The 27,030-nt window shown below is 43.0% G+C and overlaps 1 protein-coding gene and 1 pseudogene across 3 annotated transcripts in view; both read left to right on the top strand.

Moving 5' to 3' along the window:
* LOC107209125 overlaps positions 1-1,498 on the top strand; it is a 48,826-nt pseudogene extending 47,328 nt beyond the window's left edge.
* Positions 1-27,030, top strand: part of CEMIP (cell migration inducing hyaluronidase 1) — a 102,619-nt gene that overhangs the window by 44,192 nt on the left and 31,397 nt on the right. Inside the window, exons 1-11 of one of the 3 annotated variants that reach the window (XM_015639266.3) lie at positions 3,595-6,573; positions 8,607-8,714; positions 11,546-11,698; positions 12,370-12,508; positions 13,264-13,500; positions 13,887-14,066; positions 17,996-18,066; positions 18,601-18,696; positions 19,326-19,447; positions 21,628-21,769; positions 22,590-22,781. In XM_015639266.3, the coding sequence (XP_015494752.1) occupies positions 8,639-8,714; positions 11,546-11,698; positions 12,370-12,508; positions 13,264-13,500; positions 13,887-14,066; positions 17,996-18,066; positions 18,601-18,696; positions 19,326-19,447; positions 21,628-21,769; positions 22,590-22,781 (1,408 nt within the window). In that variant the 5' untranslated portion in view covers positions 3,595-6,573; positions 8,607-8,638. Of the gene's footprint in view, positions 1-3,594; positions 6,574-8,606; positions 8,715-11,545; positions 11,699-12,369; positions 12,509-13,263; positions 13,501-13,886; positions 14,067-17,995; positions 18,067-18,600; positions 18,697-19,325; positions 19,448-21,627; positions 21,770-22,589; positions 22,782-27,030 lie in introns of those variants that run through there. The other 2 variants (XM_015639267.3, XM_015639265.3) reach the window with 2 other exon arrangements.

Here is a 27,030-nt window from a genome sequence, read left to right as displayed (position 1 = left end):
TGTTTCATTCTTACATCAAAGCCCTGAATACTTTTGAAAGGAATTTTTTGATTAAAAAGGAATCTTTTTTTTGTTTGTTTTGCCAAACTTTGTTCCCTGAACCACCTGTGCCATCCTCTTTGTGAGCTTGGCTCAGCCTCCTGCCTCGACTGCTCCAGGGGCACAAAAAGCAGCAGGCAGGGAGGGCCAGCAGCATCTGGGGATGCTCTGGGGGTCTTGTCCTGGCCCTGCCACGTCGGTGGGATGCTGGGGGCTGGCAGTGGGACTGAGCTGCTGCTGCCTGATCACAAGCTGCCCCTGTTCTGCCTTTCCTAAGGGCAAGGGTGTTCACCCGTGTGCCTGCCCTGATTTCCAGTCTGGGTAATTATGCTCTGCTCCATGAGCTTCCTCCTGCTGGTTCAGGTATTTGGGATATTTGACTTCACAGCTCCAGGACTGCTCCGTGCTGGGGGGCAGTGTTTCAGGGCGGGCTGCAGCATTTCTCCCAAGCACACATCGCTTCTGCCAGGGATAATGCAAAATAACCCCAATCCTCTTGACCCCAGCGGGATCAGGATTTAGGGTCTTGTTTCCTGGTTTTGCAAAACCTTATTTAAATTAAAAGTGTTTACAGGAATAGTCTCAATCCAGCCAGCTGCAAATAGCCTTGGGAGACTTTGCAATGAAAAGCATAATATAAACACAAGACATTATTATTAAAATGGAAGAATACATAATGCCTTTGTACTTTGGGACAGCGGAGGACCAGAGCAGAGTTGACAGGAGGGATAGTTAAGGCATAACAGGATGACACAGATGGAAACTATTAAAAGAAGGATTCAAAGTGTTTATCCATTTTCAGGTAGTCAAATAAGAGAAAGTACCAGTATTATGTAAAAATAAAGAATAAAATTATATTCCTGCTGATACCTGGGTACCTGGCTTAGCTTGTTGAAATACCAGCAGACCCCTGATGCAGCAAGTTTGCAGTTTCAGTGAGGCTTATTTCCTCTTCTATCCCTTTTTCTTTCTCCTATATGTTCTGTTATTTTAATTCAAGAAATAAAAGAAGGGCTGATGTGTGGAGGGATCCCAGGCTGTGCTGCTGGTAAGTGAACTGCCACACCCAGAGGGTCATTTCTCCCCTTGTTGTGTCTGTTTTTCAGGGAGTTTTGCCATGCTTGGCTATAAAGGACAAGCCAAACCATCCTGGATTAAAGTCTTTAATCATGCTAATTATCAGAAAGCTGCTTCTCTACAGCATTATGTTCCCTCAAAGCTGAAAAAAATATCAGTGACCGAATAATACTGCTAAGCCACTGAAATTTGCTTTATCTCAGACTTGCTTGGAGCACATCCCTGCAAAGGCTGGGGCGCCCCGGGGTTAGCACTGCTGGGGAGCACCAGCCAGGCAGAGCCCAGCACCACCACCACCAAAACCTGCTGTTCTTACAGGATTGTACCAAACTGATGGTGTTCACCTGTATATTTTATAACCAATAAATATATTCACACCTTACCCTCTGTGGCAGTGCTTTCTTTTTCAAGCAGTGTCTTACAGAGCAGAACAGGAGCAGCCTGTGGGCTGCCCTTCCCTGGGGGAAGTGTTTCAACATATCTGTAATTTGGTATCAAAAGGTTACGTTTTAAAGGCAAGAGCTGCTCTGTGGTAACTGTGGGACCACAAATGAAATTTGGTGTGGAAGTTTAGCAATTCCAAGGAAACATGAACTTAAGCAAAGGTAGGGAATTATCCCTTCATTCCTGCTTTTGTTCATTAATATCTGCTTTCTAAAAAAAAGTGTCCATCTGTTATGGCATCTTAGGTGAACTCAGCAACATCTGCTTGGTCAGTGTGCACTGATCTTGTGACTGTGTCTTGTAATCGAACTGTGCACAGAGCACCACAAGGAGTTATGAATGTGTTTCTGTCTGAAGCTAATGACTAGTCAAATGATGTCTGTCTGACTGATGTGAACATTTAATTAAAGACCTAGAGGAGTAAAGCCCAGGATAAAGTATGTACTGCTTAGGGTAAAGGCTTGTGTTCCTTTCAGGCAATATTCGTATCGACTTTCTGCTCCCATTGAGGATTGAAATATTGTCAGTATTAGTGGCTAATTCTCTTTGCTTTATGTTTATGCTGCAGCTGGTTGAAGTAAAGACAAAAGTAGAGATTTATATGCAAAATGAGAAAAAACTGATGACCTCACTGTCTGCAGTTAAGCACAAAGTGACCCTGAAATGATGAAAGAGTCACTTGGGTTTGATCATGATGCTGCTTGGCGACAACAGGGAAGGGACAGGTGATTTCAGATCATCTCTGTCATTGAATAACATGGGCTGTTCCAACAGGTAGGTGAAGGTTTTGTAACTGGTGTCCTGTCATTTCTTTGGAATTCTCAGAAATGGCCAAACAAGTTGCTACAGGCAAAGGTTAGTGTTTTGTTGGCCAGACTTTTGCTCCCTGGTGAGTGAGTTGCTCTGGCATCCACGGGCCGGCCAGCTGACATTGTGCCTCTGAGCAGGGACTGAATGCCTTGGGTGGGACACTTGCCTCCATCAGACCCATTCTGCCCGTGGTCCCTGGATGAGGTGTGAGAGGACACCCAGAAGGTTTACAGGCAGAAAAGGAGGCTGTGGCTCCATCCCCACACCAGGTAGGAGAGGTGAGAGTTGGGTTTGGCCAGGGAAGAAGTCCTGGTGTGGCAGAAGGTTGAAGAAATCAGTGATGCTGCTCAGTAAAGGTAAGAGAAATCATGATCATGGGACATGCATCATGGGGATGAGAATTGCTACAGTAGTGTGAGCAGCTGGAACTGACCCTCTTGGGAGATCCCTGAAATCCTTTTGAACTTCAGTTAATACCTAATTGTTATGGTTTCTGATGCTGTACAGGGGAAAAAAAGCAAGATGTTTTTGGCTCATGAGCCTAAGCCCAATACTGGAACAAGTACTTACAGAGCAAGAATTCAGATTCTTGGAGATTTATTTGATAATCTGTGACATGTCCAGACCCTGGATCCCAATAAAACTTTGCAGAGCCCTAACCCCGGGCTGAGACTAAACAATTGGCAAAGGAAGAACCTGGTGAAAGAGGGAGTGGAATGTGCCTAAACCTCTGAAAAATCTCTTTTCCTCCTCCCGCCCTAGAAGGAGAGCAAATGGCAAATGTCCTGGAGAGGAAGGCGTGGAGGAGTGGCGAGCCAGATGCAAACAGTGAAGTACCACAAAAGCAAAAAGAAAAATATTTACATCCTGATGCAGTTATTTGGGTAGTTAAAAGCAGCAGTTTGAAGAGGATTCAGGATGCTGTGATCCTTTTCAGCCACAGCACTCACTTTCCTTACCTTGGGAGGGAAAAGAGTCCTTTAACCAGGGACGCTCTGCAGAGGGTACAGGTCCTGCAGGGACTGCTGGGATAATCAAGGGGATGTTTTCAAAGGCTGCTGCTAACTTGGCCTGAACCAGGAGCCTGTGTGCATGAAGCTGTGGGGTAAGTGCTGCGTGGGGTTGTGTTTGAAGGAGGCTGCCCCATTCCTGCTGGGGGTTTCCTGAGGATATCCACCTGCATGCTGGGGTCCACAGGGACTGCACGTGTCCTCGTGGACTTGCAGCTAATCCAGGTATGTCCAGCACATCCCATGTCTTCAGGGTGTGTGGCCATTCTGGCCAGCCCCAGAGCATTCCTGCAGTGGCTCTGGCATCCCCTGGAAGAGTGAGCTTGGCTGGCAGCAGGCACAGCAGAGTCAGTGCACCCTGAGCCTCAGCAAACGGGGCTCAGCTTTTCACTACTTTGGTGCTTTGAAAACTTCATGTGATGGAGGAGGGTTTAATTCAGTGAAATGCTGAGCACTTCAAAAGCATGTGAAATTGGGAGTCAGTCAGGCTCAGATGGGCGGAGTGATGGGAATTGCAAATGATTTTGTTTAAACAGAGCCAAAAATTGCTTCCTTTCCTCTTCAAAGTCTGTAAGCCTCTGGAAAAAAAGTTTTCTTCAAAAAAGCATAGCTTTAAAACCCCTACTTTTCCCCTTTTATTTCTGTCTCAAAATAATTTGCTGATATTACAACAAATCAGCAAACACCTTAGTTTTCTTTAATTTATTCATTGTAAAAATTTCCTCTAACTCCTGCTCCTCATTCAGAATCTATTTCTGTGGACATCAGGAACCAAGGAATTTGCAGTGATGTTTATACAGAATATGTGAGCAGAACCTTCTTGTTGGGAAAGTTATTAGATAGATTTATAAGAAACCAAGGTTCACTGGGGAAACAGGCAGAATGTTGCTTTTGACTCCAGTATTGATTCATTGAGAATTAAAGTCTGTTCCTGAGTTTAATCCTCCTCCTCTTGCTAGTAAAAACGAGCAGCTGATGTGTGGGTGGCAAGCACAAGGAAAAGATGTGGAGCAGAGGCAGCTATGCCGCTGCCATGCACTGGGACTGAGCAGCATTTCCATTAGCAATCCCCAGAAATTCGTGTGTTTATTTTCTGAAGGCTTTAGCTGTGCCTGTGGCTGGGTGTGTGAAAATCCCCTCTGTATGTCACTGTAGCAAGGGCTGGCATGTTCTCCTGTCAGAAAAGCGAACGTGTGCCTCAAATCCATCTTCCCAGCCGGGAAAAATGCTAAATTCCGTGAGCAGGGTGAGGGGACCTGCTGCCATGCAGCGTCAGCAAGAAGGGAGCAGGGGCGTTAATTAAACAGCTCCTCCCTCTCTTAGGATCAGCTTCCAAATCCATGTTGGCCTCCCTGCATATGCATGAGGAAAGATGCAGCAGGGCTTCAGACCTTGATATCAAACTGCTGCAACCTCAGCATCTGCGGAGGCTTTGGGAGGGTCTGAGCTTGCACAGCCCTGGCACTGACCCATCAGGGCTTCTGAGAACTTCTCCCTTGCAGAGAAGGCTCCTGGAGAACAGAAGTTTTACTCACAGGTCATCCCAAGCACCTGGGCAATTTAGTGTGTGCTGAGAGCTCACTCCCCATCAAGTTAGAAGGTACCTTTTCCCTGTGAGCTTTCCCCGCTCTCTGGGGATGGTGCCGGATCCCTGCTTTGCTCCCATGCAGGTTGGTGGTCTCTTTCACTGGGCAGTGAAAGCAATGGAAGCCACATGGTTTGCTGCCCTTGTTTGACATCTTTTCCAGGAGAAATCAGGTAGCTGCTGCTTTTTTCCAGTCCTTGCCTCACTTTTAATGGGTTGTGAATGATCCCACTATGCCTCGCTTGACATACTGAAAGGAGCTGTCTGCAGCAGATCTGAAGGTACATGCTCCAAAGAGTGTCAAGCCAGTCTTAAAAAGCACTCCCAAACACCCAGTATTGCAAGTAACTTTTAAAAATGTTGTTTCCATGTTTGGGTGGCTGGTCCAGGGTTGTGCACGGGGGCGAGTCACAGTGTGTGTTTGGGAATGACTGGTGGTGCCTCTCTGGAAAGCTCCGCTCTGACCCCACCATGATACCTGTGACAATCCAGCTTCCTCAGAACATTTCTTCACAGTTTTGTTCTCAGAACTGTCTGCAGTGTGTTGCCTCCAGCTCTGGAACCGTGGGAAGGGCGGTGGATAGGGATTCCCCTCTGCAGTGTGCTTTCTAGTACAGCATCGCTGCTGACACCTGCGGGAGCAGCCAGCTGAGGACTAATGGTTTCCTGCATCTACTTTTAGCATTGTCTGCTGCTATTGTTCACTTTTTGGAAAGGTTCAGCAGCTGGGAATCATTTCAGAGTGTCTGCCTTGCCAGATCCAAGGATATGAGTCCCACTTGCCATTGCCAGGCAGCTTTTAATGGCTAGATATAAAAGCTTTTCTCACCCAAGAGAGAAGTCCCAGATGGTATTTGAGAAAGGCTGGAGACGACAGGCTCAGGCGGCCACTCGCACGGCCCTTGTGCTCTGAGTGCCCGAATCTGCAGGGAGATTTGTTGTCACTGGTGGTTACATCAGAGCTGGAGTCAGCTGCGTGGCGCCCGTTCAAGGATGCGGCGTGTGGCTGTATCCCCACGCGGCTCCCAGCGCTGAGCCGAGGAAGCGCTGCCTGGCAGCAGAGAACGGCTCCTGAGCCCGCTCCAGCACCACGCAGCCATCAGCAGTCACCATCTCTTCCTCCTCTCACTCTCAACAATCAAACCAGACGTGCTGCTGCTTGCGCCCGGTGTTTGGGAAAGATGCTTGATTGAGAGGGTTTGAAGGAAAATTCCTGAGATTATCCTCCGAGCAGCGTTTTTCCAGCCTGGTGTTAGTCAGAGCTGAATCAGAGGAGTCAGATCCTCTTGGCCCTCTTGGCTCCCAGCCTTTCCAAGCCAAGTGCCAGTTCATACTAACACTGCGATGAACTCGGGCTCGGTGTGAGCCGAATCAAACACCCTTCCTCAGCCACAAAATAAGCAGGGTATTCTTTGGACTGTGGCACATCAGACACTGAGAAAACATCGGAGTCCTGGCATACAGCTGATGCCTCCAAAAATGACATGTCTTCCCAGTGTCTGACTGCTTGTTTTGATCTCTGCTGATGAGGATGGATGCAATCAGGGAAGCAGTCCCCGGTGAGCAACACGGGATATAAAACCAGAAGCCATTTTGCACAACCTGATGGTAAGTACAGTTCTTGGCTCTAAAGAAAGCAAAGGCTAAGAAATTTATTGATGCAGACTCCTATCAGTTTGCTACAGGCTTGTGTCAGAGGTAAGAACAGAGACACTCTAAGCTTTTAATGGGCCAGAACAAAGACATTTCTTTGCTACCTACAGAGCAATAGGAAAGCAAATGCTGCTGTCAAAAAAACCAGTCCCTTCCTTTTATTCCTGTGAACTCTTATATCATCTGAATGCATTTTATGACCTAAATCTCACCAGTTGGAATCTGGCTTTATGGAGCACTAACACACAGTTGTATCTACACTCTGAGAAATTCTGTTTATCTGCAATAACCATCCTGTGGTATTACCTCTTGTTTAGTTCTTCCTCAATCATTGCAGCAGAGCCTAATGACTGGGTCTGCAGATCAGGCTGTGCAATAATCACTAATAAATCTTGGCATTTTAATGGTGACTGCTGTACTTTGGGCATACCTCTAATAATGCTTCTTTGAAAGAGTTCTGGCTTATCCAGTGTTGATGGTTAATGCAGTTAAAATGTCAGACACGTGCAGCCTGGCTCTGGCACACATTCCATGGCCACGGCACTGCTCTCTGATAATGTATATCATTCAAAGTTATAGCGTTGCTAAGTGCATTCCTCTCTTCCACTGCTCTGTAACAGCATTTCAGCACCTGATAGACCCTACCAAGCCCTGAGTCTATGAGGTTTCCAGAGCTCAGGGATGTCAAATACACTATACCAAAGCAAACAAACATTTCCATGGCAAAATGTTTCCTGTAAAATCTACTCCTAGTGTTATTTTTAATGCAATTGTTGGATTACATGTGTTTTGAACTTACTATTGTACTTTGAGCTGTGTCACCTTTACAAACAGTACAAATGTGTTTTACATATACACTACAAAATTTGCTTCAGAATAAATCCTGGCTTCTTCCATTATTTTTCTTGTGTTTTTGTTATTGTTGTTTTGCTTATATTAACAAGTGACATGAAAAATAACATATGTTTTTGCCTTAAAGAAATTGGGGTACCCTGGAATTGTTTTTCACTGCTTATTTTTTTGTGTTGAACTAAACTGTGTGATGCATATATTTATCCTGTTTCATCAGGGGGATGTGACATGACAGCTACAAATAAATGTTTTTTATATTCCCCAGACACTGGCTTATATGATAAAACCTAAAGACTCCAAGGACTACATGTGAATTTTAAACAGTGCCTTATGAATACAGAAGTGGGTGTCCTTGCCTCCCTGTGAATACACATGTCAATAAATTGTCATGAGCCTGGGGCAGAGCTGCAGAATCAATCACTGGAGACCAGAGAGAATCACATTAATTCCAACTTTGACTTTCATGACACTGCTTGTTTGTTTTTGCTGGGGGTTGGCTACGGAAGAAACAAAAACAACATTAGGTAGACCGGTTTTAAAAGCAGCTTTTGGTTTTGCAAGAAAATTCTGAGCTGGCACACTAAATAGACAATATTTTCTTAGATCTGAAATCTAAGAAACTGCATGCTTCAGGTTGGAAGTGTGAGTACGGTTTATCTGGGGTTACACAAAACACCACTGCTGAAAACGTGTGGGTATTTTGGGGGGAGAGGTGCCACAGGAAGGTTACTCTGAAAATTTGTCACTCTGCAAACGCCTTCTCCGTTGTGTTTCATGACTTTTTAGCACATGTGAATATGCAGCCCTAGAGAGTCCTGACACTGGATGTGTTTATGCCACATTCCTAAGGCGTTTTTGGTTGCAGCTGGTGGCTGTGTTCTGAGTGTCTATTTGGATTCCCGAGTGGGTTTATCCTAAACCAAACAAAGGGTGAGGAGCTGCCCATGGCTCCTTGCTCTGTTCAGGCTGGTCCTGAATCAGTGCAGAGGTGTTTTCAGCCATTGAGCTGAACAGGAGTGGATGTGGTCTGGCATAAAGCTGGATTTCACCTTCCTTTTTTTTCCCCTTTTTTTGTGCAGTGAATGAGCTGGAAAAAAAATAAAAAGTGACATTTTCTTGATATTCTTTTTTCACAGTTATCCATACAGAGAACTCAAAATCCTGAAGAATGGCTCTACCTACCTCCAAGTACCTGGCTGGAAGTTTGGGGTTTTTTCTGTTTGTAGTCTCTTCAGTAAGCACAGGTAAGTTTTCTTGCCATGGGGAAAAAGGGTATTGTTTGTAATGCTATTTTTAATAGGTTTAAATTGACTAGCTTTTCACTCTTTGTATAAAAAGAGTGAAGGACAGAGTGAAAAAATCTCAGGAGAAAAGCAGTTTTCTGGTGTGCCAATATTCCCCATCAAGGGCAGCTGGAGTGGCAAAGACTGAAATTTCTGAGCAGGTGAAAGCACCCTCAGCAATCCCTCAGACTCTGCCACGCATTCTTAAACCAAACACAAACCCAACAAACTGCCCCAAAGAAATAGGAAAAGAAACCTCAGGTCCTAATAGTTGTGGCTGAGGGAGGTGAAGGCGAGCATTTCCCTCCATTCCTCAAGCCCAGATGTGGAGAGCAAAAAGCTCTGCCTGGGACATCCCTGTCCCTTGGGTTTTGTCTCTTCCAAGCAGTTCTTTTACTAAGCAGTTTAGGGAAGGTGGAAAGGGGAGCTTGATTTACATATTCTATATAGAGCTAATTTGGAGGTTTGTACTTGTTTGAAACAAAGAGACCATATGTCTTACCCCAAACACTGCTGCTGCATGAGGCAACCTCCCATTGTCATGCTCAGGCCCTTTTGGTCAAGAAGCAAACACTCAGTTAATTCCTTGTGCTGGGTAGAATTTGCACTTTTGTTTTAAAAATCACAATGAAAGTAATAATCAAGCTGTCAAGGTAACTGGACCAGCTGGCAGAAGATGCTCAGCCTGATGGTGCCATTGGCACAGCAGATGCTGGTGATGTGCAAAGTTCCTGTTACAAATTGGTTAATGAAATTGGGAATTTCAGTCCTCTCTTTCTGGTTTGTTGGCTTTTGCTGTTTGTCATCCCAAACACCAGCCTAAATACTTTTTGATTTCCCCTTAGGCTTCCCTGTTTGCATCTCTGTTTTAAAATAATGAATTTGGGGGCACAAGTCATCTTTCAAGACTGCAGGAAGCTCCTTGCATAGTACCATATTCAAATAAATGGAAGAATGAACAAGACTTTTATCCTTTACATTTTAAGTGATTAATTATCATTGATAAATTATACCTTTACATTTGATTCTCTTGGTTTTATATCACTTCTTATCATGAGCAAATTTTTCTATTATCCTTATTCTCAGGGAAAAAAACAGCTCTTTAAAAAAAATGTCAGTGTATATTGCAGTTATATTTGAACATCTGTTTACAATGCAAGCCCCATTCCCTGTCTGAAATATTTTATCTTTTCTAACTTTTATTAATTCTGTGTGGCTTCTAGTAGGAACCCAGAAACACCTCCTTATTTTTCTCAATTACTGTAAATTGGAGAGAGTGCCTCTGACATTACTAATACAATTCCAGCTGGCACACTGGTACCAAAATCAGGTCCTGGATGTTTATCTCTATCTGATTTGCTGCTTGGTAGATTATTGGCCCTCTCTGATTTACTTCACATATATGGGAAAAGTTTGCAGAGAGACAAGGTCTATGCAGCCCACATGAAACATCCCTTGCTCACCTTGAAAACTGGTATTTATTTGGGCTCTGGAGACTTTAAAACCATGGCTGGTCCAATTCTATTGTTTGATTAAGAGATGAAGCTGGTGGAGGAATGTGAGAGGAAACTGCAGATGGACAGATTTTGTTTCTTTTGCTGTGGAATTACAGATGTCCTTCAAGTTCAGTGGCAGCAAAAAACAACTGCCTGTCATCTGAACCAGTACCAGGAAATGTTTCCTTGCTTGGATTGACATCATTGTCCTTTCCATTACCTGGAGGTATCAGTACTGTGGGGCAAAGCCCACCCAGCTTTATTATCCCAAGTTCCAGGGACATAACCCTGCTGAGGTCAAGGTGCTTGTCCCATGCCCATGGTCATTGATTTGTTGGTCCTGTTGTTTTCTCCATGGTATTTTTGTTTCAAGGGATAGAAATTGGAAAACTAGTGAGAACTCCCAGCCCTTTCTGAAGGCAAAGGACTCATTGTTCAAACTTCCACTGACCTCAGCTTCCTAGGATTAGAAAGGGTTCTACCCTCAGAAAATATGCATCACATGTGAGACACTCACAGCTTTGTTGGTTAGAGTAAGACACGAGGCTCACATATCAACTGAGGTTGTATCAGGGAAATATTTTATCTTAAACAAATAGTTGCAACATGAGACTCTTGGATGTGGTATGAGAGCTGTTCAGACTAACACGTCATGGCAGCTCATCACCGAATTTGTGTGCAGAGACTAGAGATGTGTGATCCCAAAGTGAATGAATCCTTCTTGTTTCTGCCTGGGAAAGCTCACAAACCCAGACACACTTGTGAGGCTCCTGTTGCTCCCTGCTATTGGATTGCTTGGTGCCTGGTGTTTCCATGCTAGTTTGATCTCTTTTTATCTCCAGTGAAAATAAACAATGTAAACATATTTTAACACCTTTATATTAAAGGAAGCAGGTGTTTTGGGGGCATTTTTAAGGATAGTAGTTGTTTTATCCTTTTATCAACACCTCTTCTGGGCTTTGTGTTTAGATGGTATGAACAGAGCTAAATGTCACTGCAGGAAGGGCTCAGTTAAAGTCCCTTTCCAGTAGTTTTCTAGAAACTGCATCCCCTGCAAGGCTCCTTTGCTTTGGGTTTTTCCATTCTTCCAGAAAACAGAAAAGCATGCAGCTTAAGCTGTTGTTTGTTTTCTTTTGGTTGTGACCTACATGTACCCTGCTGCACTGAGGTACTGCTGTGTTCCAGGGACTCAGCCAAGGGGGGATGCTGAATGATCCTCTAAAGATGCCCAGCTGCAGAGCTTTCTGTCTCACACCAAACAGACACTGACTGTCCTCACTCTCCATCTTTGCCCAGCAGAAGCAGCTGTCACATGTCCTGACAGAGATCCTGAGTTAGAAATCTGGAGCCCAGGTCACAACGAAGAAAACCGCGTTGAGATCCGCAATGGCAGGAAGCTGCTTCTCTCTTCTTCTGCGACTGTCCACTCTATCCACATCACTGATGGAGGTAAAACATGCTGCTGGCAAGGCTGGCTGCAGCCTGCTCTCCCCTGGGACTGTAAATCACAGACTTTAAATCACTGTGGATCATGCTGAGAGATCTTCTTGCTGAGAAGTGGGTGGCTACTGGGCAAACACAGCGTTACCTCGGAACAAGGCTGGGTGGTTGCTGAGGTGCTGAGATTCTTTAGCTGTTGTAACCAGCTTGTTTTCTGTCCTCTCCAGAGAATTCACACAAGTAGCACAGTGTAATGATCGGTTCTACTTCTGCAATTTGCTTCAAAAACATTTTTTTACCAAGAAAAACTGGCCCTGAAGTAGCTGTGTTATCAGGCCTCAGAACAGGACAAATGCTCTGTCCCTCTGTCCCTCTTTGTCTCCAAGGACAGAGCCGTAGTGTTGCTGGCATGAATAGCTTTTATTCATCTTAACTCTAAATTTCTGTCTCAGTTTTGAATGGGTCCTCTTCCATGCAAACTTTAATTGCACTCTTCAAGAACTGGACAGAATAAACCCCAATGTTTTTCAGGACTTGTATTGAAAGCTGCTTTTGGGGTCTATGAATGGAATTTTTCAAAAATTGAAATGACAGCCCAGCATTTGGCTTAGCACAACCATACCACAACCTCAGATGAGACTCTGTGTGATAAAGCAAATGTCATGACCTTCTCTACTTAGGGAAACTGGTCATCAAAGACGATGTGCAGCCCATCATTCTGCGTACACGACATATACTCATTGAAAATGATGGAGAGTTGCATATTGGCAGTGAGCTGTGCCCTTACCAAGGCAACGTGGTTATCATCTTATATGGGCGGTATGTATGCATGATAAAATACTACCTAAGAACCTTCTAGCATCTCTCTTCCACTTCCCTCTTTCCAGGGGGTGAAAATGTTCCTTAAAACTACATCTTGTCATCAGTGCTCTGTGGAAAGTTCAGTAACTTTTTAAACAATTTAAATGGCCCACAAAAACTGATGCAGGTTTGGGTTTTTTCTCTTCTAGTGACACATGAACACTGGGGTGTTCAGGCATGCCAGAGAATTAGCATGCCCCTTCCCACAGCTCAAACTGATTTTCCAGAATAGGCTTAAAACCTGAGGAGTTATTTTTGTCTGAAAATTCCCCTTCCTAAACATCCTTTCTCTCTGTATGGGAGTTGTGGGCTGAAGGTTAATAACGTTTATGTCTTGCAGATTGGTACAGGAAATGTTAAAATTTCAAGGATGCTAAATTCATATTTAACAAGCACTAGATCTCTTAGCTCCTGGTTAAGGTCTTGCCTGCCTCCAGAATTCAAAAACACAGATGTGGCATTCAGTCTGGGCTCCAGGCCTCCTCTGGCCTGGATATAATGAATATAGCATGTATAAGCTGTGTTCCAGATTGCTTTTGGTCTTTGGCAGCTGCTACTATTTTAAAAAATAATTTCTTTTCTGTACAACGTGGGTAGCTCCTGATTCTTGGAGTACCTGAAAGAAATACACTGCAAACCATGAGACTTCTCAAGAGGTTCCTTGACTCAGATACAAACCCAAACCTGGTCTCTTTCCTCCCTTCCTGCTTTAGAGCGGGTGACGGCAGCCAGCCAAATCCTTACTTTGGACAGAAGTACTTTGGAGTCAGCAAAGGTGGCACTCTTGAGATCCATGGAAAGAAAAAGCTGTCCTGGACTTTCTTAAACAAGACTCTTCATCCTGGTGGCATGGAAGAAGGTGGATATTACTTTGAAAGGAGCTGGGGCCACCGGGGGGTCATTGTCCATGTTATTGACCCAAAGACGGGAGCAGTTGTCCATTCAGATCGGTGAGTGACCTTTTGACTGCCCAGATGTGAGGATCTTTGGGAACAGGTTGGGGACAGCATGTCAGCAAGCTCAAACACACTCATTTTAGCATCTTGTTCAAATGGGTGTTATTGCACATCTGTACAATTCCTCCTAGGCCATCATTCTCCAGAACCACAGAGTGAGCAGTGCTACACCTTGCAGTTTGTCAGCCAGAGTTAAATCAATTTGGCTTAACAGAACCCCCTAACACACCCTGCCAGACAAGTGCTTTTGCAACAGGGTAACATTACAGTGAATTACAGCGAACAATACAAAAGAGTACTTTCTTTACCGTTCTTGCTTTTCAGTACTTAAAGATGTGATCACTGCAGTCAGTGTTTACTGGAGTTTTTTATCGTTTCAGGTTTGATACCTACAGAGCAAAAGAGGAAAGTATCCGCCTGGCTCAATATTTGGGTAGAGTTGCAAATGGCATGATCCTGTCGGTCGCAGTGAATGATGAAGGATCCAGAAACTTGGATGACTTGGCCAGGAAAGCAATGACCAAACTGGGCAGCAAGCATTTCCTCCACCTTGGGTTTAGGTATGTGCCAGTCCTGCCAGTTCTCCCAGCACAGAGGCTTTATTATGTTCCTGAGATGTCCAAATAGTTCCACTCTTTCAAAGTCACAAAGTTCTTTCACATGGGAAAAAAAAATGAAAAAAGAGGGAAACTTCTCAGTGTGGAGTTTTAGCAGTTAATTAGATAGTTTCAGATGCACTCAGAGTCTATATTGGGTATTTTTATTAGCAGATTGAGGAATAGCATATGATTCACATTAAAAAAGATGGTTTTTCAAGATATTGTTCCCACAGGTTGCTTATTCCAATTTATTTTCAAGCCATACCCCAAAGATTTAAGAAGCATATTTATACACACACAGAGGATTAGATGGGCTGAGCATTAAGGAGGGTACAATAATTGCTGTGTAGCTCTGGCTACACATACAGAAACACATACAGCACATTCCTCAGCTTGTCCAGTACAGGTCTGGGGACTTGTGCAGCACAGAAATTTAGCAAACATGGATTTATGGTGTGGACTGTAAATACTTCTGTGGCCAAAACAGTGTCTGTGTTGGCACACACACTGTTGAGAATACTTGCTATTTACCCAACTGTAGCCATTATATTTTTTGTGTTTATCTGAATTTATGTAGGGTTTTTTTATGAGGCACTAAGAGGGTGTCTGCAGAACACACACACACACACAAAATCTGCCTTGTAGGGAGAAGTGCTTCAATACAGCAGTTTGTGGAAAGAGACATCTGTCAGCTGGGCACACACAGATGGAACAAGATCTGGGGTGGTTGATGAAGAGGTTGTGTCAAATGTTACAGGGGCTCCTGGGCACCAGACAACACATTTCAAAAAATCAGCAAGGAGGGCAAAAATGGTCTCCAAAACCAGGCTATCTCCATCAGTGCAGCTCTTGTTCCCAAATCTAGACCCCATATTAGAGCCCAGTAGCCTGCTGGGATTTTTTTCAAATGCTGGAATTAGGGGAACAGAACATGATTTTTGAACATTTACAGTTCTTTTCCCCCCAACTGTGCTACAGGAAGGAATTGATGTTTTTTGCATATATTTGTAAAAGTAAATTGCACTTAATTTTTTAGGCTGCTGTGATGTTTTAATGCAAGCTTCTCATCATTTTTCCATCAATGTTTATAATGGAAATACTGCAGAAATTCATCCATGACGTGTGACTTTCAGCATTGTTTGCAGTCAAAAGGCTAATCCTTGCCATGCTGTTATCAGAAAACCCACAAAATTGCATTCCATTAATTACATGTGAATAAATAACAAGGCAGTAATTGGTCAGCACTGGTCAATGAATTGCAGCATACTGGTGTGTGGAAAAATATCTGGTGCATTATTTAAAATAACATATTTCTAGGAGTTTTCTCAGAGTTTAAATTCATCAATTCTCAAAAAACCACATTGGATGGCAGCTGGGGCCAGACTTAGAAAAGCAGTTTGATGGCACAGTGGAACACAGGCAGCTTTAGGTGTATCCACGCTTTTCCTCTAAAGCAAATTGAACTTCCACTTCAGGGTAACAAAATTTAGACAAAGTGGTTTATGTTTCAGATGCATCTATAACTGTGAATAAGGATGTATACACTTGACAGGTGCTTTTCAAAATTTTTTTTTAGTATCTTAGAAGAAAATGTTTGGAATGAGAAAGTGTGTACACATTTTATCCTCTGTGGCCAAGGCAGGCTCTGACTGAGGAAAGCAGATGGATGTTTCTTTCTAATGCCTGTCACCACTCACAGCCCAGCACTGGGGCTTGCTGGCTGGTCCTGCTGAATCCTGGCTGTCAAATCTTCACAGCTCCTGATAATGGCCACTGGCATCCCTGAGAACAAGAGTGTAAACCCCAGGCTTAGGAAATTTCTGCTTTGCATTTTGTGAGTTGCTACTTGGGTCAGGCTATTCAGTCATAGATTGTGTTGGTTTCTGGCTGGGGTGTTGTGGGGGTCAGGCAAATTCCTGTCCATCTCCAGTTCTCCATATTCAACCAGATTGTAAGCTTGTGCAACTCCCCCTTGCTGTAGCAGAGCCCATGCACAATGCTGATTTATTCAGAAATGTTTCTGTGCTGCTGGAATCTCTTTTAATTGCCTATTTGCTGAGTCCAGAACATTTGGAATGAAGGGAAAATCTTGCATTCCTCTCCTATTGTTTTCCCTCTGAAAAGTGTGTTTACTCTTTCAGTGTGAGCCATTTTCCCCCCCCTTTTTTACTCATAAATGAAGAGAAAGCCTTTTTGCACTTGATGACATAGTTGTTCTCTTTGGAATTCCACACTAATATCTCCTGTTTGGCTCTGGACTTCCTGGTCGCTTCATTTCATACAGCCCAAACAGATTGCATGTGTCCTTACGTGTCAGGGTTGAACTACTAAAACTATTTTTAGTGGTAAAATAACTCAGAGAAACAAGAATTTTCACACATGAAATGGGACCAAACCTTGAGTTGCAGAAGTGAATAGCTCCTTATTCTTTAAACCATTTTTGAGATTATTTTTGAGGCATCATCATTTTTCGTCATTTGTTTCAAATTGGGTTTACCAAAATAATAATAATAACAAACCAAAACACAAATCTATTTTGCCTGGTGAGCGATAAAGTGTCCTTCCTGCTCCCACCCCCCTTCTGTCCCTGGATGGAGATCACAGCCCGTCAGAGCCTTCGGCACTTGGCGCGCAGGCGAATTTTCCAGCAGGAGCATCTGGCTCTCTGGCAGGCTCCCGAGGCAGTGCTGTTGGCAGCTTCCCCTGAGCCTGGCCAGCGCTGGGGCTGGGGACACGCTGCTGGGACAGTGTCCCCTTGAGCAGCAGTGGCCACTGGGGCTGTGGCACAGCCTGGGCTCACCCCGAGCCTGCCCCTGCTGCCCCCAGAGCAGCAAACCCCATCTCACAGCACCTGTGGGTGTGTTTCAGGGGCAATGTCTGTATGTGTTTTATTCTGGAGCCCCAGAGCAGTTTGGAATTTCACTTACACCAATGGAAGGTGACCTGCAAGACTCTTGATGCGATGAAATGACCAGATATTTGTAACTATAGAGACATGACCTAATCCATGGGAGTTTTTGCTAAAATCAGGACAGCCTCCCTACCACCCTAAAAGTGTATTTATTATTCACTTAGTCATTAAGAGCAGATATGCCTGAACTACTTCTACTTTAAAGATAAAAACTCCCCCATGACCCCTACTAATTGAGTTCACCCCCAAGGTTGGGAGGCACTTTAGTCCATGTCTCCATTGCTTTCTCATCCATGTGGTCATTCTCCAGGTTATTAGCTATGGCTGATAGCTATTGAACCGACTTAATCAATAACCATCAGATGGTGATGAACTGAATTCTGACATGGGATCAGATTTGAATAGACAATTCAGAGCCATAAACCTTTATCCTTGTTCAATGTTCAAAGAAGGAAACTAGATATGCAGAGACTATCTAAGCATGTTTTATTGTCCTTTGCCAGCCAGTCTGTCTATTAGAAATTTTCATGGGCCATTCCAAAGACAATTGTCACATACAAAGTTTCAGCATGAGCTAAATTTATTTAAGCAGAAGTGGTTTCTTTTCATATTCTTCAGTGTATACACATGTACCCCCCCACACACAGTATTTATTTTCAGGCTCCCCAAGGAGTTGCCAGTGTTTCTTGGGTCTGTCATACACAAGTTTCTTTAAACACTCATTCAAAAAACGAACACACTTGTTACAGGCATGTTTCAAGTGGGGGTTTGTCTTCAAAATTCCTTCTCTTCTGATACATTTACTGAAGAAATATAGAGTGTTAAGATAATTTTAATTTTAACTAAGCTGCCTGTGACACTAATCAGACTGTTTTGAATGTGGAGCCTCTGAAAGAGGACAATTTAAGAACATTGGGTTATAAGAAATATGCATCTCATACTTGACATAACTTGATCATTTCTCGTTTTCATTTTCCAGGCACCCATGGAGTTTTATTACCATTAAAGGAAATCCTGCCTCTTCTGTTGAAGACCACATTGAATATCAAGGTATTTAATGCACAAAATACTGGAAGTTACTGGAGTTATAGCTGAGATTAATTTGGTTAATGGTATTTTTACTTTCCTCTGCATTACATTGAAGCTATGAGCAACTGATGGTTTGACACATTTAATTGAATGCTCTCTATATATTTCTTCTTCCCACTAATCCTCCTGTGAAACCATTTTCTTTCAAACTGAACACTGTTGAGTCTGTCTTCTCATGACATGAACAACACAACTTGCTACAAAATTAAATAAAAATAGCAATATATGACAAATAATTGTGGGCTTTATCCTATCTTGATTTTTGAAGATGTTTCTTCCTCACTATCCATGCAGTTACGAAAGCATCTGAAGCCTTATTGCAAGATTAATAAATTTTTCAGGAAGTTGTGCAGGGCTAATTTTGAATAATGTAGTCAAAATATGCAAATAGACACGCAGACCATTACATTTTCAGTCCTTACTCTTATCAATTGCATTCAATGACTTTGCCAATTGATTTAAATGATTTTACCAATGTTTGGCTTTTTTTAACAGGTCACAAAGGGTCAGCTGTGGCCAAAGTATCCAAACTATTCCAAGCTGAGAATGGAGAATATTTTAACGTCTCTTCGACTAGCGAGTGGGTTCAAGGTAAGGGGTGTGTGGGGTATTTCACTTGGTGGTAGACAGCTGACAAACAGGATGAATCATCCTTTTTACTGCCAACCTTTTCCATTTGGGAAGACTGGACTTGCTAGCTGCTATTTATGTCGTCACTAACGCAATTAATGAACGCTCACAGATTCTTTCCCCAGTTGTCTCTAGGACCCTCTGAATAACTGGGATCCTTTATTCTTTTCTGCATTGGGGATGAAATTCCATCTCCTGTAGTCTCAGAGGTCACACACAACCTCTTACCTCTTTTCACTGCACAGTCATCATGTCCATGTTTCAGACAACACACAATAACTGGTGCAACTTGATCTGAAGATCAGAGAAGGCAGCTAAGGCAGACACAGATCCAAAATCTGTATCTATTATTAATGCTTGCAGTGCACACGCCAATTATGAAGCTTTTAATAACTCTGCTCTCCCTTGGCTGGTTGCACTTCACAGCATCATTAAAAGTGTCTGACAGACTGGCAGGAAGAGGCACAAATCAGATCATCAGAGAAGAAACTTGTGAATGATATCTGAGATCATATTATGCTTTGTGCATTTCTGCTGCACTCATTAAGCTTGACTTTCAAATGACTGTACTTGTTTGCACTTGTCTCCAGATGTGGAATGGACAGAGTGGTTTGAGAAGCCTGACAAAGCAAGATCTAAGGACATGGAGAAGCTGTCTGACTTCAAAGCTGCTCATCCTGACAAAATCTGCAGGCAGCCCATTGACATCCAGGTAGGCAGGCTTACCACTCACTTTAGAGGGGCAAGCCTTCTTTGGACTGACACTGAACCCCTAAAATTGTGCTTGACAGTAATTTTTGTTTCTAAGTAAGGTACACCAATTATTTTACTACTCTAATACATAACCAATAAGAACTTGTGTACAGTCTCACATTGTTCTGAGACAAATCTGATAGAATTGAGTTCCTTTCAGTAAATTCTGGCTGCTGGCATGAAAAGGTGTACAGATGGGGACATGGACAGCACAGATGCTATCATGAAATGTGTGGTTCCCTGCTGGAAGATTAAAAAGAGCAAGCACATGAAAATTTCAATGGTTTTAAATGGTCCTGGAATGGACCCTACCTAAAAAATCAATCGCAAAATGTAACAAGATAGTGCAACTACCAGCTGTAGCAGGTTGTCAAAAAATATTGGTGAGCTTTCAGCCATTTTTTGGGATTAATTGTTTTATCTCTGTGGAAAGAGATTTGAATTCTGTTTGGAGCTAAGCATTATAATTATGCCATTAAGCCAGCATGCTGAGGAACACTCAGATACCTTTTCTGGCACTGCAAAATTATTCTTTAAGGATAAAAAAAACTCAAACAAAACCCAGCAAGAAATGAGGGTATTTTTTTGTATATGCTCACCATATACTTTTTATGTCTACTTGGTAAAAATACTATAGCAGAAGCATTGCCTAGAAAAAGACAATAAAATCCTTCACATCTGTACGAGGCTGAGCCTAAGGTTCCTTCATGCTCTGAGCCAGTGGAGTTGTTCTTATTCACAAGAATGTGGCTATTGAAGTAAATGGGAATGCTGACTGTATGAGTGAAAGTTTCCAGGGCTAGATGTTATAAAGAATCTCTCTTGAACAGAAAGGAAAAAACTGCCCTATAATTTTCTTCCAGGTCTTACCATATCCACATTCATTTCTGCTTCCATATATGTGTATTAGAAGTGACAACTTAGTTCAAAACAGGGGTCAGATGTTTCTTACAATAAATGTAAGAATCTAGAATACATGTTAAACAGAATGAAGAAAGATATTCTGCTCTAGAAACAAACCATTTTTTTCCTCTTCTGTGAAATAAGTTACTTTTTCTTTTTTATTTCCCCACGTATATTAAAAGTGAGACATTTCTCGGTTTGTCCTGCAGATCTTAGGGCAAATCCTCAGGTAGTGTAATCTGGTGCTGCTCAGTGCTTTTATAAAGCTATGCTGATTTATAGCAGCTGGCCTGCCCCAGCTCTGGAACATGGGAGAAAATTGAAGATATGATGATAATAACAGAAGCACAGCAGCACAGCCAGAGGCACATTCCTCCAGCTGGCAGTGCTAATCCCACACACAGGAACAGGGTGGATGCATTAATAAAGAAAGCCTGCATGAGTTGGAGAATCAGGATCAGACCCTTCATTGAAAGACGGCTTTTCTCCTGGTGCTTGCCAAAATGCATGTGGAATTTGGATTGCCTGATGCAATGCACCACATTTTTGTGAAAGGGTCAAGAGAAATGCAAGCTCTAGAGACAGAATGTGAAATTTGACATGACCCTGAGATGCTGCCCCAGCAGGAGCACCAGAGAGGTTACATATCTTACTGCTTCTTGGCATGATACAGCCTTTTTTCTCAAGGCAGCTCTACAGGCTGGTGCTTGCCTGTGAGAAAAGGCCACTTCTCCCTGTTTCTTTTGGAACAGGCAGCAGTATTGCAGCACCCTTGGGTTTTTTTTTTGAGGCTGATCCATGCAATGGAGAAATAAAACCCCTACCCCCTTTCTTCTACAGGGCTCAGACAGAGCCTAGCCACAAGCAATGGAATGAGTGCAGAGCCTTGAAGCCATGAGTTCATCTGGGTGGAAGCATCCGTGTTCAGTGTTTCCATCTGCCCTCAAACCAAGGGCAAGAGGAAATCTAGGGCACCAAGGCAGCTGTTTGTGAAGCTCACAAACTTCTCCCAGAACAGCCCATGGTCTCAGTATAGACACAGGAGAAAGACACCATGGCTGTGTGAGAGCAGCAGCTGGAAATGCTGGCTGGACAGCGCAGTCACAGGGGTTTGGTAGGCAGCGGTGGTGCCATCGCACAAAACAGAGCACACGCCTCTTCTGATGGCTCAGAGGTTTTGGTGAAATCCCTTCACCTCACAGCAACACCTGGGCTGTGTCTCCATCCTTGCTGCAGGCAATGACACTCGATGGAGCGGATTTAACCACGGAGGTTTTCTACAAGAGCGGCCACGATTACCAATTCCTGTGCCACGGCAAGGACCAGACGGGCGAGGGCTGCCGCAGCTACAGAGTGAGGTTCCTGTGTGGCAAATCCGGTATGTGCCCCATCACTGAAAGCCAGAACAGAGAACAGCAGAAATCCTGTCCTCCCATGACTGGCTCCTTCTTGGTGTCAGAACATTTTCTGTAATTTTTCCAAGCTAAAGCTTTGGCTGGGCCATGGGCATGAACTCAGATAGAATAGCTGAAGATTTATCTCAGGAAAAAATTCCTGAGCACTAACAGAAGCAGCAGGGTGGTTTTTAAAATACCCAGTAAGGCTGTGGGAAATATTTGACAAGTTCTTTCCTGTAAATTCCCTGTCTTTTGCAAAAACATTTTGGGATGACGTAGGATTAGTCAATCAGAATGTGTGAAGACAACAGGGTTTGAAACTTCATTTTGTAGTTAATCATTCCAACACCACTGTCCTTAACCTGGTCATTCGACAGATCATTAGGATTTCTGCTGCTGGCAGGGAAAGAAGGGTGGCAGACTGTTGTTTTGCTGGAAAAAAACATCATTGGGTTAAAGACCACTCGGCTGCTGTAAACAACAGCACCCAGCCCCACAAGAGCTGCTGCTCAGTGGGTGTGGTGAGAATGAGCCACTAAGAGCTACATTTAAATTTATCCTGGGGTTAGTGGAAAATCCACCTGCTTGCAGCTAAAGAAAAATACTTTCCTGTTTTCCTGCTTGCCAAGCCAAAGCCAGTAACAAACATGTTTGGAGGAGTTAACTTTTTTTTCTTCTTAGCATGAGAAAATGATAATTTTTGGTGGCACTCCAAGGAGGGATGTGGGGGGAAGAAAACAGAAGCAAGTTCTTTCTGATAAGATTGACTGAATTCTCCCCCCTTGCATTTTGGGTTTTCAGTGAAACCAAAGCTCACAGTAACTGTTGACACCAACGTGAACAGCACCATCCTGAACCTGGTGGATGATGTGAGCTCCTGGAAACCTGGAGACAGGCTGGTGGTGGCCAGCACTGACTACTCCATGTACCAGGCAGAAGAGTTCCAAGTGCTGCCCTGCAGAACCTGCAGGCCCACCCAGGTCAAGGTAGCAGGTGAGGTGCTTCATCTTATCACTCTGGCATTGCAGTTCACAAATTCTGCCACTTGCACTGAGGTGACTCCAAGAGGAATTGAAAAATGTTCCAAGACATCTGAATTTGATGGCTGGTTGTTAGATGCTTTTGGGATACATAACTTTCATCTAACTTGATTTTGGTTCCTTTCTGCCTCATCTTTTCATAGCTGACTCCATTTTTGTCCCCAAGCTCACTACTGAGTGAGTGAATTTACTGAAGAGGAACAGATACAGGTTATATATTTCAGATTTTTCAATAACTGTATTTGAAATACCACTTCCTAGAAAGCAGATGAGCACAGCTGATGTGAAGAGTGAGCTGGGGCAGGAGCAGACTCTGAGAGGCTGTAAGGCTATGAAGTAATTTCCAGCTGGCTGCTTTCCTAAGTTTTATTTAACAAGAACTGTAATCTTACATTTTAGAAATACTGTTTTGTACTACTGAAGCTACTGGTTCCCATTTACTGTGTCTCCAGAGAGTATTGCTTAGAGGTGATGTATTAACCAAACATTCCAGTGAGCTGTCCTGAGCCTCTGCACTGGGGAGATGGAGTGGCAGGGTGCTGCCAGAGCCAGCCTCAGAAGGAGGAGTGAGAGCCTTTGTAGAGCCCCAGCAGTTTTCTCTTGTAGGTGACCAGCTCAAAAGCAAAATAAATTAATTTTGATTAATGGGTTTTGTAGTCCAATGACTGTAGAAGGGCCTCTGGACACCGAATCCAATTAAGAGGCATAACCATGATGAAGCACAGACAATTACCAGCACGAGCATAAAACTGAAATCCAGAGTGGGAAATTTAATCTTCACTTGAGTCTGTGAAGTTGTCTTTCCCTTCTGGAACCTTGTTTTGGCACACTGATAAGCAGAGCATGGAAATAGCACATGAACTGCCCCTTATCTGAATAGATGTGGATTATTTTGCTTCTGTAATTTACAAAAGCAAACATTACTTTACAGTATAAAAGTCTGTAGTAGATGAGGCTGTCTTTCAGAAGCAGCATCTCCCTGGTGGTAAATCATGCCTGTGACTTTATCTTTGCCTGCACACTGGCTGTTGCTCTAGGCAGAGGTCTTGTCTGCATTTACAGTAAGACCTTTCTGAGAAACCATGAGGGTACTTGGAACATCCAATGCACCAGGGAATTCACTCAGTTCTCTGAAATGAACCACTTCAACATTATCTCTGATGCAACTTCTTCTGGAAGGTACCAATATACTTCCTTTAGCAGCTGCTTCCCCACAGAGCTTTGGCCATTCATTGTTGGAGATGTGCACTAGGCCAAGAAAAATGTTATTCACAGTCTGAGTGTATCATAGTCTTATGATTTCAAGTGTCTAGTGCTTTCAAAGAAGACACATTTCCAAACTGAATATTTTTCTTGAGCAACTTTTGAGCTGTTGGACTCAGACTGGTATGATACAAGTCACATCATGAAGATGGTCTTGGAAGACCTCCAGTAAAAATAGAGATGGCATAGGAGTCTTGGCCTTCCCATAATCTAATGGATCTGTGGAATTCATGTAGTCACATTCATCTTCTGCAACTGTGACAGCTAGGTAAGTTTAAGGAAACAAATAATGGGTTAAAAACAACAAAAAAGATTCATGTGAATTTCAAGTAAAGAAGCAGTGGAAACACTTGTTAAAGCAATTGTGCTCTTGGTCTCCGATTGCTCTTTAGGAGAATGAGGACATTCCTTTTATTACCACAAATGACATGAACACCAGGGCCAAAGTCTCTCCTTTCTTATATCCAGGCAACTCCACTGACGTCAATGGGATTTCACTGATTATATAAATCAAGGCAAAATTTAGTCCAGTTATAAAAATCACTTCCAACTTTTTTGTAACAAAAACACATTTGCACTAGAAAACAAAATAATCTGCCTGAATCTAAGTTCAGTCTAGATGAAATAAAACGTGTCAAGGCTGAGATGTCCCCTGCCTCAAGGAGCCAGGAGGTCCCTGAGCTGCTCTGTGCCTGGCCATGGTGTAACTCCATCCTCTGCCCTGGGCCATGACATGTAATTAGCCAGAACAAGGATCACTGGTGGCCCCTGGTCCTAGCACAGGTGAGCAGCCCTGGCACAGCCTGGCCTCGTGTGCCTGGGCCAGGCTTCTCTTTGGGTGGAGAAGAACATTCATCATTAATGTCTGCCTGCCTTTTGCTATGGAGGTAGGCAAGATTGCTTTCCTCCTCCTGAGAAAAGTCTTCCACACATACATTTATATACAGGGTCTCAGAGGGGTGTCATTTGTAATAAGTGAAAAGGCTTAATTTTCCTAAGAGGTTTAGTTCAGCAGCTGAGAACTCCAGTGCCCTGTGAAAGACAAATGATAAAACCATTCCTACCCATGATGATTTATTTCCCTTTTAATCTTTATTTTTTTTCCTTTCTATTTATTTTTAAAATGAAAGCTAAATGTCAGATCTGAACTACTTAAGAGTCTCTTTGTTATAAAAAAAAGCAGAAAACCTCTGCTTTGTGGGCAGCCAGTTTGGTGTGGCAGCCACTTGGCAAGGTTTAATATAATTTATGCTCTCATCGTTTAATAGTATTTTAATAGACATGGTTTAGCATATTGTGCCAAATAAGTCAAACTCATTAGTTAGCTCATGTCCTATTTATATTTGATACTTCCTGCTGAAACTCATACTTTCTTTACTGGCTAGAAATGGATCGATTAGAGCTTTTCAAAAGAACTTAAGGGAGTTAATACTCAATTGCCATCAGGTTCTAGGAGGATTTAGTTATTTAACTGTGGACATCTGCAAACCTCAGTGTAGAAAGTGAGGGAGGGCACACAGGCTCTGATCTTCTGCACTCTTTTACTGGAGTAACTGCCCTAATGTGAAAACTGTGGCTCCTATGGGTAAGTGTGGTTTGCATGAGGACCCAGACCTGCAGGTCCTGCTCCCAGTCAAATGGTCACTCACTTAAATGGAACTTTTTCCTCCACTTGCTTTCTTTGTTTAACTCTAGTTTGTTGGTTTGTTTTTTTTTTTTTGCTTGTCATTTTTGTGCCTAGATTATTTACACTGTGGGAACAGATAAAAACTGTTTGATCTTCCAGCTTCACAAGGTTTTGGGGAGGGCAGGGCAAAGGGAGGGAGGAGAGAGGGAGGAAGGAAGGAAGGGTTGTGTTGTTATGATAGAACTGGATAGTAGGAAAGATCAAGTATTTTGTCTAGTTTCCCTGGGAAACAAGTCTTATCTTCATCTGGGTTGCTCTGTATGAAGTTTCTACTAATGCTGATAAGTTTCACCATGGAACAGAAATGATGAAATGCTCTTTTGTGCTCCTATATGCTCTTGATAAAGGATGAAAAAAAAGATTTGTGCCTGGCATAATTACTCCAATTATCCCACATACTGGTGAAGCTATGAATTCAAGCACACATCTCTTAAAATCCTGCTTATTGGGTTGCAAATATTAAAGAGATAAGGAGTTTACTGTGATCTTGTTCATGCAGAGAACTTTGAATTAAAAGGATAAAAAAGTAGTAGACACAGCCTGTCAGCATTCATCTGGTGCTGTAAGGATGGGAGAATTTAGTCCACTATCAAAATTCAGATATTTTTAGAGATTTAGGGTGTTCTGTTTAGAAGTTGGCATCATTTTGGCTGGAACTTGCCCAAAACTCTTCTTTTAAGGCAACCCTGGTTCTTGAGGGCAGGGCAGGAAATCATGTGAAACTGTCCTTTCTGACAGTCTTCCAGAGCTTCTTCTACCTTTGGGCATTGCCTGGGAGCTGAGCTGACAGAATCTCAATCAGGTTTACATAGAAGTCCATAAGGCTGGAGTTTGTGCCTGATTGTTGTACCTCTATTTGCTAAAAACTCATTTTTCCATGTAAAAGTTACGGATTGGAGGAATATTTGTTGATTAGGACATCAGGTTATACTGTGAGGCTCAAGGATCCAGCCAGCTCACCAAAACCATGCTGTGTTACAGGCCTGTGGCTCAGTGTTGCAACAGCAAACCCCATCAAGATAATTCAGAATAATGAGGATTTGAAAGATGCCGGTGTGAACATTTGTTTATTATTAAATATAAGCAATAAGGGCATTACCACCAGTGATGACAAGTGCTTGGCAAAAATGATAAATCTGTCAGATCTGGGCTGGCATCTGCAATGAGTAGAACTGACTTTAAAGATGCCATGAAGGATTCACCGTCAATGGATCACATGGATTGAACAGACAAATTGTGTTTAGCATTTCCC

The sequence above is a fragment of the Parus major genome, chromosome 10, assembly GCF_001522545.3.
Source record: "Parus major isolate Abel chromosome 10, Parus_major1.1, whole genome shotgun sequence".
Lineage (NCBI taxonomy): Eukaryota > Metazoa > Chordata > Aves > Passeriformes > Paridae > Parus > Parus major.
Note: the sequence above shows the minus strand (reverse complement) of the source record. Positions and strands in the feature narration are given on the sequence as shown.